This window comes from Athene cunicularia (genome assembly GCF_003259725.1).
Source record: "Athene cunicularia isolate RWA chromosome 2 unlocalized genomic scaffold, athCun1 chr2_part1, whole genome shotgun sequence".
In the NCBI taxonomy this organism is placed as follows: Eukaryota; Metazoa; Chordata; class Aves; order Strigiformes; family Strigidae; genus Athene; species Athene cunicularia.
This window is the reverse complement of record NW_020799095.1, coordinates 102,891,869-102,910,865: the sequence shown is the minus strand read 5'-3', so window position 1 is coordinate 102,910,865 and position 18,997 is coordinate 102,891,869. Positions and strand designations below refer to the sequence as shown.

General features: G+C 41.2%; 1 protein-coding gene across 2 annotated transcripts in view; it reads right to left on the bottom strand.

The window, feature by feature from the left end:
• The window catches only part of GREB1L (GREB1 like retinoic acid receptor coactivator), a 138,286-nt gene that overhangs the window by 4,674 nt on the left and 114,615 nt on the right, over window positions 1-18,997 (bottom strand). For both annotated transcript variants that reach the window (XM_026841752.1, XM_026841753.1), the window contains 12 exons: window positions 14,859-14,974; window positions 14,226-14,470; window positions 12,600-13,162; window positions 12,005-12,107; window positions 8,279-8,434; window positions 7,932-8,071; window positions 6,087-6,248; window positions 5,558-5,762; window positions 4,684-4,849; window positions 3,546-3,773; window positions 1,966-2,107; window positions 840-1,040 (listed from right to left, as the gene is read on the bottom strand). In XM_026841752.1, coding sequence (XP_026697553.1) covers window positions 840-1,040; window positions 1,966-2,107; window positions 3,546-3,773; window positions 4,684-4,849; window positions 5,558-5,762; window positions 6,087-6,248; window positions 7,932-8,071; window positions 8,279-8,434; window positions 12,005-12,107; window positions 12,600-13,162; window positions 14,226-14,470; window positions 14,859-14,974 — 2,427 coding nt within the window. The remainder of the gene's footprint in view (window positions 1-839; window positions 1,041-1,965; window positions 2,108-3,545; window positions 3,774-4,683; window positions 4,850-5,557; window positions 5,763-6,086; window positions 6,249-7,931; window positions 8,072-8,278; window positions 8,435-12,004; window positions 12,108-12,599; window positions 13,163-14,225; window positions 14,471-14,858; window positions 14,975-18,997) is intronic.

Here is an 18,997-nt window from a genome sequence, read left to right as displayed (position 1 = left end):
GAAGCCTGAACTCCTCTGTGCCAGTGCACGTCTTCTCTTGCTGACTGCAAGCATCAACTAAGTGGTTCCCAGCACTGGGGCTCCTCTGTGTTTCAGTGCCGTGATGGCTGTTCAGTATCAAAGGGTTTCTTCTCTGTCTTGCCACTGACCTCCATAAAATGTCAGAACAAAACCCTTGTTAGACTTTCACCCTACTTCAGACCCAGTTCAAACTGACCAATGGGGTAAAAAAAATCTGATCTCCCTACCTACAGACATCTAAGACAAATTTGCAAAAACCTAGTTTACCTAGAAACCCAGGTTCATAAAAAACATCTAAAAGGAGAGCTGCATTACAAAGGGTGAGCTTTGTCCATCAGTGAAGCAAGCCACCAGAAAAGGGTCCTATCAGAAACTCTCTCATCCAAAACAAGTTTGTTGCAAGGACAAATCAAACACAGATCATAAAAAGCTGTATAAAAGGACAGCGATCTAAAAAATTTGGTGGTAGTTTTTGTACAGACTATGCAGCACACCATGTTCTGTCAAGAATGGCATCACTTTGGGGTCTTTGCTTCATATGAAATATTATTTCAGACAGACATACGCAATTCCTTTGCAAATCACATCAATCCATCACAAATGTCTGGTCTTGCCAGCTAGGAGGCTTCACCACCAGCTCTTCCAGTGGAGTTGGTTCTTTAGTTCCAACAGCAGAGTGTCACTGTTTGAGACCAAAGTCTTCAAACACTGTCCTTGATGCTGAGGATTCATAAAAGAAGGGGTTTTCAACACAAGAAAGATGTTGAAGTAAAGGTTTGCATTTACTCGTCCCCATTATCCCTGCAAATATTTTGTACCTCGAGTCCGATGTTCAAGTAGCAGTCGATGGCCAATACCGGGTTCTTGAAGTTATGAATGGCCTTTGGGAAGAGTTTGTATGTTGCATGTTGAAGGAATTTCTCCAGGAGGAATTGAGATGGGGCTGCCAACAATGTATGCTCACTGTCAGGGGCGCAGACGTACTGAAGAGGCAATATTGGTGCCAGGCTGTCTGAAACCTGCAATGAAACCAAGGGGAGCCCCTTTTAACCCACCTACTCAGGGAATCTTCTCCGCAGGAGTTCCACTAGCTGGGGAAGGGATCACCATGACAGGGCAGGAAGGGGAAGAAGGCTGGGGGAAAGAATCAAAAATCCCCACTTGATTTCGACATAGCACCACAGCACAGAAATAAATTACTTGTTCTGTGGTTGCCAAGTACTTCTGTGAATATCTGGTTGCCTAAAGAAGGGACATAAACCAGGGAGTTCAAATTGTCACAATGCCCTTCATCCTGCCTTACTCCTGGACAGTATAGGAAATGACAACCTTGGTGGAGTCACCCACAGAAAACGTTTTCTATGGAGTTTTCTCATAGGCCAGTCCATCACAACAAATTGCACTACAACCACAAGAAAAGGAAAATTCAGAAAATGACCTCCTGAAATACTCAAATCCAGAGTTTGGTCAGTTAAATCTGAAATACAGGGGTGATTTTTTTTATTTTTTTTTTTAAAAGCAGCCTTTCTTCAGGTCTCTCTTTGTCAGCAAGTGCAAGGACCGAAAGTCATCACAAACCAGCAAACACTGGAAACTAGTGGCTATGCTCAAATTACTAAAACTGGGTCCAAGTACAACATGCCTGCTTTTGATCACAGCGTATGTCTGCAAATTCTTCCTCTGTTACTGATACTACTGAATAGCTAGACCAAACTCTTTCTAATCCCAGCCCAGTCTTCTACTAGATTAGGAGAAGGTTTGTCAGTAATTTATAATTAGTGAAATTTTTATTATTTTCTATTTCTGTTGTGATAGCCCTGACACAGAGTAGGCCATGAATGTAAGATGTCAAAATAAATCTAAAAGATGAGAATTCAGTATTTCTAGGGGAAACAGGTCCTGATTTTACCTTTAATGCATGACATAGCATACATCCACACTCACCATGATTTTTGGCTTAACAACAAAGTCCTTTTGTCCTCCAACCTGAATATGTTTCTTCATGACACTGAAGTTGTTGAAGCGGCAGATGAGCAGGCCGCTGCTGTTCGTCCGCAGATTAAAATCTACATCTTCACAGAAATACCTGGACATTAAACACAAGATCACTAAAACAGCTGTGTGGCTGCCGTGTATGAACAAGCATTCACACCCCCACTGCTGAAATGCACTGGAAAGGGCTCAGCACAGATTTTTGGAGACCATCTGATATGGTGCCTATACAAATTCTCTACACAGTTCCAAAGACTCATTCCTTCAACGTGCTCCCAGTGAAGGAAAGCAACCTCTGGTCATCTTAAGACCAAAGAAATCTTCACTTTTCAGTGTGTCCCTATGCTTCTTCCCCATACCAAGTCTGGCTAGCCTTCTCATCTTCGTCATGTGCTGGCATCAATCATTTCCTCCCCACCCTTCTGTCTTTTTTTCTTCTTTTTGGTTCTTTTTCATATATATTTTAGAACTGACAGAAGCTCTGCAGTGACCAGCCTTTGTTTCTGAACAAGCCAGTTCTATATGACATATTTTTCTATGAACTGGAATCAGGGGATAAATGCAGCTTTGATAAATATTTGGCTATAGGAGACACACCATCTCAGAAGTAACGTTTATCCTGTGCTATTTATGATAGAATTGCTCACTTCTGCGGGCTGATTCCCATCTCATGATTCAACCAGCCAGAGAATGTGAAATCAAGAACTCTGCAAGCCACACCAGGCCCCGCCTTGCACTGGCAGGCTACAATTCCTCACTCAAATATACAGGATCACTGAAAACAGCAGCAGGAGACCAGGATGAGATGCCCGAGGGCCAGTCTGTGGCCAGCAAAGACAGGGTTTATTCTAAACTCACTTGGCTGGGGAGGGTGGGAATTGGATATTGCTTCAGTCTGTGATGAAAACTAGAAGTAAAGCCCCATGATAACAGTGCTTTATTGCAAGTACTTTAGGATGGAGTTAGGTGAGGAGGGGAAAAAAAGGAAGGAAACAGTAGAAAGTTTATTCATCCATTTTTATTGGAAACCCAAGTGACAACAGGGAGGATAGCTGACGCTGAAGGAAATACAAGGAATCCCTCCTCTAGCATTTGACACCAAAATGGCTCAACCCTTTCCTATACTCTTGTTCTTAGGCAGGAGCCTCTTACAGGGCTGCTCTGGAAGCTCCACACTCTTCCTGTGACTGCTGCATTTTGGCTTCTTTCTTCTAACTTTGGTCTCCCGGTTACTTTTTTTTTTTTCCCCCTGAAGTTTCTTCTTTGCCCCCTGCCTTTTCAGTCTTCTGTAGCCCTCCCTTGCCCTTGCCCTGTGGCCTGTCTCTCCCTGTTCTTCTGGCTGATGGTGAGTTTATTCTGATGCCTTATTCATTCAAATGTGACATACATCACTCTGTGCTTTATTTTTGTGATCGTGCGCTTGTTACCTTAAACAGGATCTTTCTGTTTATCTCGACAGCATTTGGAAATAGGGTGACAAGATTCTTATCATGCCAGCATATTATTTTACCACACACATATATATTGCCTACCTGTTTAGATCATATTGCACATTCTGGGTCAGGTCTATGTTGAGCAGTATAAAATCATGCACGTGGCACCTGGAGAACGGAGCCTTTGCTTTTCTGGCATTCAGCTTGCTGTTCCATTTCTGAACACCCAGGATTGCATAATGAACAATTTTGGGGGTGGCTTCAATGTGTTGGAGGACACTCTTCAGAGAAACATTCTTGCTGGAACCCCCAGGCTCCAGGGACTGGCTGCAAAACATGACCATACACAACTTACAAACGTGTCTTACTATTTTTATATAAGTTACACTGCATAAATATAAACATATGTGTATCCAAATGACCAAGAAATTCCATTGGGAGTGTTTACATTAGATGCTGTAAAAATACATACATAAATGGAGACTTTTTAAATAACAGTCAACTAATCATATCCCATCAATTTAGTCATTATAAGAAAATGGGCCTTTCAGCAGAATAAGGTCTTACACAGCAGTTTAGAAAGAGGAAAGGAATCACCTTACGCACCATTTCTGGAAGGCTATTTTCTCCATAATGGACAGCATAAGCACTGAGAAGAGCAAGAGCTTAATGCCTTCTAAAAAGCTACAGTTCCCAAAAGAAACTGTTTTAATTGAGAAACACAAATCGAATCAAAACAGATCAGGGAAACAACATATTAAGAAATCACTCAAATAGTCACTAATAGCAAGAGTGGCTTTAGGCAAAGAACAAGAATAAGCAGAGGTTTGTTAATGATCCTGAATGTGAGACACGGATGTAAGGGTAGAGCCAGGTGGAAGTGTTCAACAGCAGAGGTTGGATGTTGGTGGTCAACGAGACAAATCTACGGCTTTCCTACTGCTCTGAGTGGAAGAGCTGACTTTTTGCATTTTAGGCAATATATCTAATGTCCAAGCGTACAGTTCCCAGGCTATCTGAATAATAACTGAGTGAATAACCACCTCTGCGAGGCCCTGCCGAAAGCTGCTTTTGCGTAGCAGTATTTTGAGTACTTACCAGCAGCTCCAGCTGCCCAACTTTTCTAGCTGTCTGGTCTTTCATACCCTGTCAGACGCTAGAGATGAGCCTAAGTTGCAGATGTGCTGCTGCCTGTGCTGAATCAGTGCAGGGACCCTAGTGCTGGGTGGTTACTTACCTCGACTGTTCGTGGACGCTGTGCATGTTCCACAAGACGCAGGAGTCATCCATGACCACGATGAATGGCCACACGCACTGGCGCTTGACTCCCAGTTCCTCCAAGCGGTTTCGTTCCAGTTCTAGATTGTGGTAGGAAAGTTCCTTAATAAGAAACCTGGCAGCACCTGAGAAAACACCATAAAGATGACATACAGAGGTCTTTATTAGACTTTATCACTCTTTCTGCCGAGAGAAAGGCTACATGAACATCTGGAATCTTTACCCTTTATGAACTTAGTGCTCATAATATCTTAGTTTAAAAAGAGATCAGTATGTCTCTTTTTTAGTGTGAGTAAATCTAAAAGGCTGATACCAAAAAGACTGGACCTTTTAAGAGACTCTTCATGCAGAACATGATTTTGTGGGCATTAATAAAGAACTTGAACGCAGAAGGGGCTGAATTCTAAAACTGAAGCTACTTAAAACCTCCTGCAGGAAAAACTCAGCAACCATGAAAATGAATTCCAAAGTTCAAGCTCCCAGTATTCAGCTGTAGTTAATATTTAGCTTCAACTAATTGAAAAACTTGTAATTTGAAAAATCATGTGTAAAATGTCTAGAATGAACATTCACACAGCAAGGCTGAGTAAAATGAGTGAATATGGCCTACAAAAGATCAGATTTTAACTTGAGAAGGCAGCAATCGATACAAACATATATTCTATGTCCCTAACAGCAGTTCTTACACACCATTGTATTTAGCACAGATACTGCTGTTATTATCACAGCATGAATGTGAGGAGCTGCTGCAATGTTCCCTTTGACAACATGAGCCACATTATCCAACACGGATTTTGCTGTCTTCAAGGAAATGCTTTGATGGTGTTACTTACCAACGCCAGCATTGTTGAACATGCCCGGCAGGACAAGCATGATGTGGTTGGGCCAGTATTTACGGTAGAGTGGCATTTCATACTCCTTGACTACAAGAAGGTGAAGGTGGCTGATGCCTTCCATGGCATGGTAGAGGTTCAAGAGTCCATGTTCATGACGTCCACTCGACGGAGTGAAGATAGGACTCTTGACTGCATTCAAATTCTGCTGGAACAGGAGATATTTTGGCAACATTAGGTAAAAAGCAGGTCATTCTTGGTATGGATTTTTATTTATTTATTGTTTACATTGGATTTTAAGATTATTGATCATTGCAACACATATGAACTGGACATAGGAATCAAAAAGGGATGATTGTCCTCAAAACAATCCTCCAGTTCTAAGGACAGTCAGGCAAGAATTACGCAAAGGACTTTAAAGAAAACAGAACACCCCCTCAGCCAACCACCATTAATTTGCAAATGTGTGTCAAGTTGACTGCATTCAGCATATGTAGCCAGCAGATGGCTAAGAGCAGCACACACACACCTTGTCAGAAACAAGTGGGAGACGCATACTTTCTAGATGTTTCCCCTGCTTGCTGAAGACAAAATGGTTCTCTTTGGACTTGGGGATTATAAAATGCAGTTGAACCTCTTCTCCTAGCATCGAGGATGAAAACGTGAATGCATGCAGAGTGGAATCAGATATCTGTATACAAAAAAAAAAAAAAAAAAAAAAAAAAAAGATTTGCAATCAGGTAATACATAAGGAGTATATGGCAACCTGCTCTTAGTCACAACACTGGAAGCCACCAGAGAAGAACATCCAAAACATTCTCTTTCAATAACTGAATTCTATTATATTCTCATTTTCCTCTACCATAAGCCACATTGCTTAGGCATGTAACTGGCCTTGCTATTAAAAGAATCAGCTTTCAGTACCATTATCTTTGGCCAGACTGGAAGCTCAAGTTATTTATTAATATTTACAAGGAGAAGTGAAAAATATGTATGCTAGGAAACAAACCATCCACATAATTTTCCCAAAAGATCCAATGAACAGTGTAGCCTGTGGGTGCGGCCTCCACAGCAGAATGTGCTGCCATTCAGACACCTCAGCAGCAGCACGGCTGCATTTGTACAGTATTTTTCGTGTGGCAATACTCTTCTAAGCAGCGAGGTAACCAAGGCAGACCATGCCATTAACAAGGCTGTGAAGAATCTGGGTGAGCTTAAGTTTGCACAGTGCTTCACTGAACCATGTAAGTGTATACAAAGCGCCTACGTATCTGGTAAGATTTCACTCTGCAGAAGCACCCATCTCACTACAGGGTCACATCACTTATTCTTAGCAGTCATCTTTCTATAACCTTAACTACAGAATTGAAATAATCAGCATAAGTAAAGATGGAAAATGAAAGGGGCTTTATTTAGGTTCTTTTAAAGCACTGAAGAATCTCTCACCCTTCATAATGCCTGCTATCCAATGACTCCCCTTTGGATGTGTAATTTCTCTGAGTTCAATTATCGTAATTATATATACACAACTCACACTTGCACATACAAGTAGATAATTATATTTATTACTAGCTGTTCTGTTTGACCACATGCACAAAGACGAGTAGAGGGAACAACAGATGTCCTTTGGGTTTGCTTGTGTCAACGTACTTAATGAAGCATGAGGTTTAAATCAGACCTGCTGGTGCTGCTCCATAGTAACTGACATTGTACATTTCCAGGTCAGTGTGTCTGCGCTGTGTTAGCTTAAGAGCGAGCTGTTGGAAAAGATTAGCAAGCAAGGAAAGAACAATTTGAGATAAGAAACTTCCAAGTAATCTGTTGGTGGTGGTTAAGAAATAATGTCTGAGCTATTAACCAGGAATAATCTTACCTGCCAGTCTCCTGAAAGCATAACTGTTTGTTTTAGAGATCAAAAGTTTTTTAAGTGAATAGTTAAAAATGATCACTTTTGTTCAGTGACTCATAAGCTACTGCATGAGAAGTGAGGAAGAAGCAGGCCTTCCAGTCTTGCACCACAGGTGTGGATGACTGGCATTTCAATAAGACAAGCATCTTTCTTAATTTTACAGTCCTCTCCCATGAGATACTGTGAACCCTCTGGGCAGGCTGAATAAGGCTTTGGCTTGAGACAACTAGTCACAATATTCACCCTTTGTCGGAGGCAGCTGGGGAGAAGAACTGCTCGTGAAGAACGCTGCAGACACAGTTGATGGTCCAGGGTCTGTGGCTCAATATCTCCTCTGAGAATGGAAGAATTAAACAATTCCATCTCAGGGAAGGTGAAAGCGTGAGTCCTAAGACCAGAGCAGTATGCCTGAAGAGCCCACAGAAAAGCCAAGGATGCAGTTTACCCTTGAACCTTAACACCAACCTGTGCGGCAGGATTAATGTCCATATACTGATGGCACTGCTCACAGTGATGGAACGTATTGTAAGCTGCATATTTAGTCAACATCATGGACACAGTCTCCCTTTTCTTAGGTTCCTCTGATTTTGTTTCTTTGCTTGTTTCTGTGCACAAAGAAAATAACAGAAAATTTTTGTGTTAAAAAAAACAGCGACTGTGATCCCAGTAACAGTTGTAAAGAACACACAAGTTGTTTTGTTCCATGTAATTTTGGAGATTAAAGTCTCCTGTGAATTAATGTATTTGAGCAAACTAATAAAAACCGATTATTTGTAGGAAAGTATTCCTAAAAAACTCTACATTTTATTTACCTTGTTTCACTCTTGAGAGTTGTTCCGTGTATACAGGACTTATAGTTCTGTACTTGGGGTCATGTACACTCAGGTCAAAAGACATTTTGCTGAAGATCTCAATGTCTGGCCAGTGGTCATTGCTAGACTGAGTAATTTCACTGTTTTCTGTATGATCTGCAACAACACACTTCAGGTAAGCAGTTATCAGATACCCACTGAATGGTGTTTATGTGATGTTTGCTGATCTACAATGGCACAGAAACTCACACAGGTGTGCACACACACACACACACACACACACTCTGACATCTTTTAACATCATAAATATTACCAAAATTAAATTATAATCCACACAAAGCCGTTTCAAAGAAATGGCAACTCCTTGGAAACTGCATGCAGGAAAAGGAGCCTCATAGGTATCTTTCTGCTCAGCTGCTGAGGTTTAATTCACTCTGGTTTAAGCATAAAATGCTCAAATGAATGATCCTATCTGTGCAGAAGATAAAGGTGTAGTCTCGAGTCTCGCTGTGGTGGCATGAGTAGTATTGGGTAAATGAGATACACTCCTGTCAGAGAATGGGGTATGGCCAGCAAGGATCAACTGGAACTTCTTTGCTTTGATCCAACAGAGCTAAGTCAAAAGTAAAAAATCAAGTGTAAGTAACTGGAACATTAGAAAGCACTGGCCAAAGAAAACAACCTTGGACTGCGGATGAACAATGAGCCAATTCAGTTTAAAATGAGATGGAAGGACACACAACAGTAGGTGTGTAACTGAGGTTACTGATTTTAGAAAAGCAAATTCAGACGAAACAAAGGTTGGGTCTACAGTCAAGCACATGCTCACCCTACTCAGACTGACCCAATAGGACGTGAGCCAGCATCACTTTAGAGGCCATTATTCTCACTGGCACTGTGTCATGCTCAAATTAACATATTCCACCCATCAGGTGAGGCATATTAGTTTGTCCATACAGACAAATCCTGAGAAAGCTCACTCAAAGTCAGATGGCCTGAGAAAACCAGGGACTTGCCTCTGAATGAGACTTGGACTTTTTAGAATTGCAGTTGCTGAACCACCAGTAACCAGCATGCTAAGCAAAATAAAAAGACCAGGAGAAAGAGGCTTCAGAGGGACTACATCAAAAAGGACACTAAGAACAAAGTCCATGAGAATGGAAAAACTTCACCAGTGAATGAAGTTTTGTCTTAATTGTCAACAAGTGTAAGATAGAATAAGCTTTGCCAAATGTCAAGCTGAGGTAGACCTCAGAAAAGTGCTTTAAAAAATAACAATTTTCTTTACTGTAACACCTCAACTATATACATTAAAATACATTTGTTATTTTCTTTTTACTTTGATGATTATGTTTTCAAGGGAATAAAAGGTTTACTATAAGCCAAGATGGAAAAAAAGCCCCTCTAAAATCTTGATATGCACTCAAAAACCAGAGAAAGAATAGTCTCCTTGCCAGTTTTCTGAAAGAACAGGCATGTGAAATCAGGCAGAAGACTGATTTCAATGCAAGCGTAGCACATATATTATCAACATTTAAGAGGAGACGCAGTAATCTATGGAGCTCTGGGTCCATTACTTTTGATCTTGGCAATTCTCCAAACTTGGGGAGGGCAAAGAAAATACAGATATTGAGGTAAATGAAAAATGTAATAAAATGCAACGTGGGTGGACCAAAGAAATCCTGTGATACTTTCATTATACAGCTATGATATATCTATTTCTCTGAACAAAGGAAATGCAATGCATCTTATCCTTTTGGACTTTAGTGAAGTATTTGATAAGATACTGTATCACAAATTATTAATATAGATGAAGAAAATGGAGACAGTGAATGGTCTCTAAATAGAAAAAGTTGATTAAACAGAAGATGGCTGCATGTAACATTGTAAGCATTAAGGCAGGCGGAGATTACTAATGAAGTTAAAAGATCAGTAGAGGGACATACTGTTTAGTATTTTCCCTAATGTCACCAACTCAAAAAAATTGGCTTAAGTTTGCTGGTGGCACACTCTAAGAGTCACTGTCATTACGGAGAAAGAATCAAAGATCATCCAGAAAGAATTCAATGCCCTCGAAAACTGTAACAACAGAAACTGTATGATATTTAACAAAAAAAAAAAAAAAGTCATACATATAATCAAGGACTAATAACAAGCATTTCTGCAGCAGGCTGGGAGCACCTCAGTTGGCAACAACTGAGTTGCAGAGGAACCCACAAGTAAAAGCTACACATCAGTGCCAGTGAAATGGGAGAATGGAAAAGACCATGTTTCATCAGTCATGGGGCCTTCAGTGGGGTCAGGGGAATACTGGAGCTATTGTACACTGGGTTGGTTAAACATCCTGCAGAATACCTCATCCAGTTCTGGTCACCCATGTAACAGAAGGATAAACTGAAAATAGATGTGCGGGGAGAGAGCCACTAAACCGATAATGAGAATAACAAGCCTGTCATTTGTAAGAAGATCCAGGCTACACAGACAAACACTGCGAGGAGGTAAGATTGCTGCCTAACTACACTACAGAAGCAAATATCAAAGAAAACAAAAAGTATTTTAATTTAAATTCGTATTTTCTTTGGTCCCAAAGAGAATGTTTGTAATTGGGACAGGAACATCTTTGGGTTAGAGAACAAAATAATGGTTTCAGCGATCAGAGCAGTCGGGCTCTGGAAAAGCATTCCAATACAAGTAGTGGGGAGCAAAAAAGCCCCAACCAAAAACCTCAAACCAACCCAAACTGCTCTTCTGATGGAGTTCCATGCATTCCTAGCAGGGGTGTGACATGTTGCTGTGATCACAACAGGCCAGATGGCATGACACAGAACTTCTCTTACATTCTGATGTTTCATCTTAAGTTTTTGAAGTACTTGAGATCAAATAATGAGAGAATAACAGCCCCCAAAGCTCCAAGTCAAAGGAAAATACGTGGGGCTTTTTTTCCCCCACTTAATAGCACTTTCTGAGCAGAATTACAAATTAATCTTTTCAAAGGTTTGACAACAACTAAATTTTCAGGATGCCAGTCTAATGATCATGAGATTTATGCATCATAGCGTTATCTTCACTACAAAGCCACAGTTATGTGAAGATAGTCCTGAAGAAAATTAACTTTTAAAAGGGTTTGTGTGTCTTAAAAGTGAAATCCTGCCACAGCAGCTAATGTACCTCTGAGATCTGACAAATCAATGCAAATCCAAAGAGGTTCCCCCTCCCCTTTCTCCTCAGCTTAAGATCTGTGAACTGCAGACAGAAGATAGTCTTACTGAAAACTGGTATCTTACCTATACTTAAAATAATAATAAACATAATAAACATTAATAATAATAATAATCATAAATATTAGTGATGTTTTGGCCAGAAACAAAATGTTCTTAAATTTCCAGTCTGCTTAAAAGCAGTCAGTGCTTAAAAACTAACAAGGAGAAAAAACATTGGCAGATGATGACCTTTTACAGTTGTGTGTTCACTTTCATTTTAGTTCTATCCAGTTGTATCAGTCCAAAATACATTTGAAAGTTCTCGCCAAAGCCCAATATAAAATTTATGGGTTTATTTATCTATATTTAAATATATGCAGACCCCCTACAGTAAGTCTAGCTACACACTAATGAACAGGACAAGTGGTAGGTAGTCTTTCCGTGACCCTGGAAATTCGTCACTGCTGAATAATATGTGACAGAGGCTCTTCATAACACATATTAAGAATGACTACTAAATACTTACTGGCATTAATCTCTTCTTCATCATACACATCTACTTCCAGCAACCGGATCAGCATGCGGAAAAGAATCCTTAGGAACTGCAAGTACGAGCCAGTCTTTCCCACCTGAGCCAGAGACGGAAAAAAATCCAAATCCCAACTCAGACTAATATGAAGGAAGGATGTGCTTCAGAAAAACACCTTTGCGTTTACCCCATTCTAGCTCTGCCTGAAAACGTAACAGACGTAATATTCCCCATTATGCTGAATAGTATTAGAAAATTGATTTGCAAGCAAAACCTGGCCCACAGCCTCTATTACTTTTGTAAGCAGGGAAATTGGCAGTGATAGCTTTTTCTCTACTAATACATTCACGGCAGTTTTATGCCCAGTGCCATCCAAGCTTACTTCATCTAGGCTAAAACATGACACACAGAATCACCTTTCCTCTCCTGACCACTTCCAGCATGGACTTAACCTTAAAACTTGACTGAATTTTGACCTCAAAATACATTGCTGCATGCAACCTTGCAGGGTGCCTTTACAGTACATTCTGCAGTCCTCATCATCGGTCCTCTCATCCTGCTATAAGGCAAAAGGAAGGAACTGTTCTCTTACTTGCGGTGGTCCTGTCAAAAGCAGCCGCCTGGGGTGAAAACTCCTCGAGCCAGACGTCTCACCCTGATTGCTGAAGTCCGCGTGGTGCTGTCGGGCTGTCGTCCACTGCCTGTAGTAGAGAGACTGCTCTTCACTGTTCATGTCCTTGTGAAGCAGAGGCCTCAGAGAGCTCAGCCAAGACACATCCGCATGAGGCAGGAGGGAAGAGGAGGAAGGCAAATTCCCACTCTTCTGCGAGCTCAGGAGACAGTAGGCAGCTTTTGACAGGATGACGATGCGTGGCAGTGCAACACGGAGGGCCTTGCTGTCTTTGGCTGAATGGGCAGGCCACCGAAATGTCTGGGAGACCGAAGGCAGTGATGATAATTTCGAAGTGGTGCTGCTCGCCATCTGGTTACCCAGGGAGTCGCATTCTTGTTTCAGGGTCTCTCCGGCTGTGAAACTGGGGTAAGTTCCCTCATCTACTGAGCTGTGCGCCACAGTCTGAAAGTTAAGTGATGGTGCTTGCTTCTGACACTTGTCAGCAGCACTCGAGGAGCTCACGCCATTGTCTGCCAGGGAACCTGGGGAAACAAAGAGCAGGCAATGAACAGATACTGGCTGACATAAGAAAATGTAAAGAAATCATAAACTCATTTGATGTACAGGACAATCCTAACCTTCAAATACTTCTATTCAGTGAGTGCTGCTGCACGAGCTCATCACGTGGCTTAGGTCAGTGTTTCACCATTTAAAAAGAAATCACTGACAACCCATCTGTCCCTCTTGCTGGAGAGGCAACAGCCCTTCCATTTGGGTTCAGAGTCCAAGCTCAGGTGTCCCTAACACAAATGACTGCTAAACTCCATATATAATCTACCATTTCCCATCTGGAATTTGACAGTACAACAGTCTGAAATTCAAGTATAAGACACCACTGTATATATAGATGAATTTGGCACTCCTCCTTATGGGGAATGGAGCATTCCTTTCACTGCAACTTTAATGAGAGCTGGGCTGTGCTCCCTCCTCCTTATCAGTCAGGTTTAGTTGGTGTATGGGGAGATCTAGTGTATGGCAAAGGTTCAGTTTAGCTGTCTTAATGCCTCAAATTCATGGGGAAACAAGGGGAGGGACCCAGAAGTGCCTGAGGAATGCAAGGAAGGAAAGGTCCAGTAGAAGATGATGCTCCATTGATGCCTGAAGAGGTAGGGCAAGACCCAGCCATTCTGTTGGTCTTGGCAAGGAGGCAAGTATCCATCATCATCCATAGCTACCCCCGCAGTCACAGAGCAATTTTCTACTCCTAAAGTTTTATACAATCCATTTCTACTCTGATTTTTAAGATCACAGGATCCACCAGATGAAATTAGCCACAAATGTGAAATATAAGTTTAAAAATAAAATTCACAAGGGACCCTTAGGCTGTGGCATACCATCCTCTCATTGAAACACCATTCCCTTTTAGCTGTACACAGAAAAATTGCTCACCGTGGAAAGAATCTGCTACTAACATTTCATTGCCTAGCCTGCAGCAGGATACAGCTGAGCAACCCACATGTGACTAAACATCTCAGCGTTTGCATTCAAATTCCAGTAATGTAGGAACGAAGACTTGTTTTTCAGAGCAACAGCGGAATAACTGACCTGAGGTTCCAGTGACAGCGCTGCTATTACTCTGGGGTCGGTCCAAGTCTATCAACAGCTCATCAGAGTCATTCTCGCTACCATTAGTCTTCTCATGTTCCTTCTCACTAAGGTCAAGAGCTACAATAGGCCCTCGAATTGCCTCCTTCGAAACGTAGCAGCATGCCAGGCCTACTTCTTGCTCTAATGCAGTCCTAGTTAAGTAGCTTGAATCAATTAGCCGAAGGTCACAGTATTTCAACGACCTAGAAAACCCAACCCAAGAAAAAAGAAAGTTTTGTTTTCTCTGACTTTGAAGAATGCTCCCTATCTTTAATTGCTTATTAAATATTAATGAATAATTTTGATAGCCAGTAAATATAAAATTATTTTAAAATATAAAGTTATGCTTAAAATATAAAGTTATGCACATAAGTTATGCTCCTTGGTACTTTGCAGAGACATTCACTGACTCACACAGCTTTACTTTTCACAAATCACACTTTCCAAAATTTTAAAGTGTTCCCAAATAAAGTCTAAAATACACTCTTTTTTTTTGTGAAAAATCAACCAGATGGTAGCAAACCACTTATCCACCCCCAACTTATCTAAACATGTTAGAAAACAACCATATTGCAACAGTAATAACAGCACCTGGGGAAAGTTTCTCCTAGGGGGTCCTTGCCAGTTAGAATAACAATGCAAGGTAGACCTTCCAAATCCTGATAGGTGCGAGGGATCCAGTCATCCTGCTCATTTCCCCTCCAAGCCTGTGAACAAAGAAACTTCCAGTTGCATTTAAATGACACCTTGTAAACCTTCACCCATTTTTATTTTTGTTTTTTTTTTTCCAGTTCCTGCTTTTTCTTTCTATACAGAGTTTGCTTACCCAACAGCCAACAGGAAGGAGACCTTAGGTACAGGCATGCATTTTTTCTGGTAGCAAAGTGTTAGCCAAGCATTAAACGCACAGAAAAAGGATGCATAGCATATGTTATTCAGTGCTGGAACCATACACCTGGTGCAGTATTAGTGTGGTCTGTCAGAGAAAAATGCAGCTGACGCCTTCAATTTCAAGCTGGCACAGATAAAAGTTCTTTGAAACGAATGTAAAGCTGAAGTAAGACCTTCAAGTAGAGTATGAAAATGGTTCCATGATCCCCAAATATTTGCTTAATTATTCTATATACTGAAAGATTATCTGAATGGAAAAAAAAATTCCCTTTCACTAGAGGTAATCCCACAAGAAATGACTCCTTACCTACAATCTACCAAGGCCCAAGACTGAAAACATCATTTTCCCTTAACAGTGGAAAGGCTGGTAGTACCAGTTCCATGTCCTTATACCCTTCAGTCCCCTTGGTTCTGCAGAGCTTACTGAACTTGGCTGAGCACACCTGTGTTCTTGTGTGTTGGACGCAGCCTCCTAAAAACGCTGCTCTATCTTGAGCAACAACATCTTTCTTGCTGTGTTGCACAGCACCCAGACTTCCAGATGATATAGGCAGTATTTGATAAAACAGGCGAGAGCACCATACAGCAACTTTCAAAAAGAAGTAAACCTGAGAGACTCAGAGGCTCTCACTTACAAAGGAAACAAGCCATTTTATTTCTACAAACACTGAAATTGTATTATAAAGCTGAAATGCAAAAATGCGGGTTCATATCCAGCTATTCCTGTCAATACATTATGGATACCCCCAGGAAAACTGACAACACAGCCTCTTAGATCACTGACGAGCCAAGAGAAGAGATCAGCAGAGAAGTTCTTTTCATATAACCCAGAGACTTCACATTTCTATGTTGATCAGACATTAAGGTCTTTCCAGACAAGGAAATTATGCCCTAATATTTACAGAATCATCAGTATTTGAACTACAGCGTATCACCCTGCTGGAAACAGTTTTTCCTTCTTTTATCTAGCTGAGGCACAGAATCTACTTTGATAGAGTCATGACAGCAAGCCCAACCACTCTCAAACTGCCCATTAAGAAAAAAAAAAAAAAAAAAAAAAAAAAAAAAAAAAAAAAAAAAAAAAATTACTGTTCCCAGCACAGATGGACAAGACAGTGAGACACAGTGCTCTTGACAAAGCAACAAGACTTATGCAAGCTTTGTAGAAAACACACCTTGCAAGAAGAACCCTATCTTGAATTCCCAGTTTGTTCTTCCAGTCTCAACCTGTACCCTTGACCTGTTCTCTCCTTACCCTTCCTCCTCCCCAGAAAGGCCATGTTTTATGAGTAACCCTCTCTGGCAGATGACAGGGACTGAAAAGAAGGACTCACTAGTGAATCAGTGACTCAGCATGCCATTTGACCTTTTGAAAATTTCCACAAAAATCCCCCTGTGATTACTTTTTTCTTAGCTTAGGCAGAGCACAAATTGAAGTAACAGTCCCCTTTTCTGCTATGACTCTATCCTCTTTTCTCAGTCCTTATTTCTTTCCCCTGCTGATTTCAGCATCCTGAATGTTCACAAAAATAATTTTCTCCAACTACTTAACAACATCTACTGTCTCACTAAAGCAGATTCAGCAGCAGAGAGATATTTTCTGGCTTGACAGAGTTAGTCTGACTATCTGTTATCCTGCCTCTCCAGGGATGGAATTTTCTGTAAAAGTGCATGGCTAAGAAACAAAATAGGGGAAGACAGATAGAAAGCTGATCTTCTTTCTGCTAGCCTAACAACTTAAAAAGAAGCCTGAGTGCCTGGGGCTTTGAGCTGTAAACTTGCATACAGAACATGTATTTCTTGACAATCTTACTCAGGAGGAGCAGAGAGCTGCACACTTTTGGGTCCTCATTTCTGAATGCCTCCCAAGTGGGTTGATTCCTGTTGCATTTAAAGGGTATGCCATGACAGCATGTCTGGTCAGCAAAATAGTTAAATTATCTGCTATCTCTTCTTTCATTCTCTATCTCTGGGTGTACATCTCCCTTGAAGCCCGGCTCCCTCATGGAGAGGACTGATCTGTCTGTCTGGCCTCTCTCTGAGAGAGAGGGGAATGGTCCAGTGACCAGCACTGCAGAGACAGCTGCCCACCCTCCCTGCCCTGCTGCAGCACCACACACACTGCTAATGCCCTCTTTGGGAGAGTTAAGTCAAACTTTTCAACGGCGGTCACTAACAGCTATAAGGTTTCCAATCCTTACCCTGAAAAGGGTCAGAATAAAGTCTCATACTCCTCGCAACCAACAGCAGTTATTGGTGGGACCAGCATTTCAAACCTCAGCCTCACCAGAAAGCACTTGGTAGGCTCATATTGCTCTCCCCCCACCACAAAAAAAGGGCCTGGGTGCTCATAGTGGAAGCAGGCAGTGATCAGTTCCCAACTTGCTCTAGTCCTCCATCTAACATCAGGAGAAAAGCCAAGCAGCATAGAGACTAAATCAAAACTGTCTGCAATAAACTAGACTCAACGGTAGCATGGCTGATGAATTTTACAATGAGAATCAGTTGCTCAGACATAGGCTCAAAGCATTTCAGATACTCTGTGTTATCCCAGGTACCAGACTAACAGGTATAGCAGCCCACAGCAAGACTCACAGGCGACCTTCATCATTCTGGAGTGCCCACCTAAAAATACACTATAGGTTTATCTTTGGGCACCTGAATTCCTCTCCTCACTCCCTTCATAAGCACATTTCAGAATTGAGTGGGTTTTTGATAGTCACCTGCAAGGAAGAAACAAGTCCAGAACCCTGCATCTTTGTTTACTCAAAAAAGCATTTTATATTGTGGGGGAGAGGAGTAAGAAGAATTATTTCGAATTTTTTTCATTCTCTGCTTGATCCTCTATTCCAAATCAGTGGCTACATGGATGTTCACCTGCAACAGCTTCACCCTCAATCCTCATCTGCACTAAAGGCCTCACAGACTGCTCCAGCAATGCATAAGGGCTGCAACCCTTTACAGCAAAGTGCCATAAAGAGGCTCTCACGGGACTGATTTAAGGCTGGAATTAATGCCTAGTCAAAAAAATCAGCAGCACAGAGCTGCTATCTCACATGTTGTTTTCTCCTCCATGACTACAACTTTCCTCTCTTCCTTCTCTTGCTGCAGACAAGGTTTGAGGAGCAGAGGTGGTAGCTTCTTTAAAGGACATTTTCTCTGCTTTTGGTTGTAGCAAGCTCTTTAAGAAAGCGAGCTCTTTAAGAAAGGCTCATGAAACTCATTCCTTTTCTGTGTGGTTTTGAATACGCTGTATAACACACAGTAGAAACAGAAAATTAATATCTCTGTGAGGTTTAGAGCAAGGATCAGGACAAACAGAATTCCTTTAAGCTGGTACCTAAGGCAGGCAACCCATTTCCCTTTGTTTAACGTAACAAGGTTAGTTCAGGAAGTGGGTTTGGCTAGTTGAACCATGCTCTTATAAATCCATGCAAAAGCTTAGCTTGGTGCATGTATTGTTGTGCAGAGAGGCTTTCAGCATGCAGTGGTTTAAGTAAAGAAGTCTATGACAAACAGAATACTTTACCAGTTATCAGAAGGGCAGAAGATGGATGGACAGAGCAGACAAGAGATACACTAGACAGACATAAGTTGGTGGAAAGAATTAGTTTGTCTAAGGAGGTCTGAGGTCATCTCTGCTTTCTGAGATTCAGAGATGAAACCTATCTGACTCATGCTGTTATTCAACTTTAACAAGAGAGATAACATCCAGTGTTTGACTTCATGGGCTGGTAACAATTCCATTTTCTTCCAAGTTTCTAAATTGTTTATGCTCATCAAAAGAACAGTAAAATTCCATGGAGAGATAAACAGAACATGCACCTTTTCCTATAAAA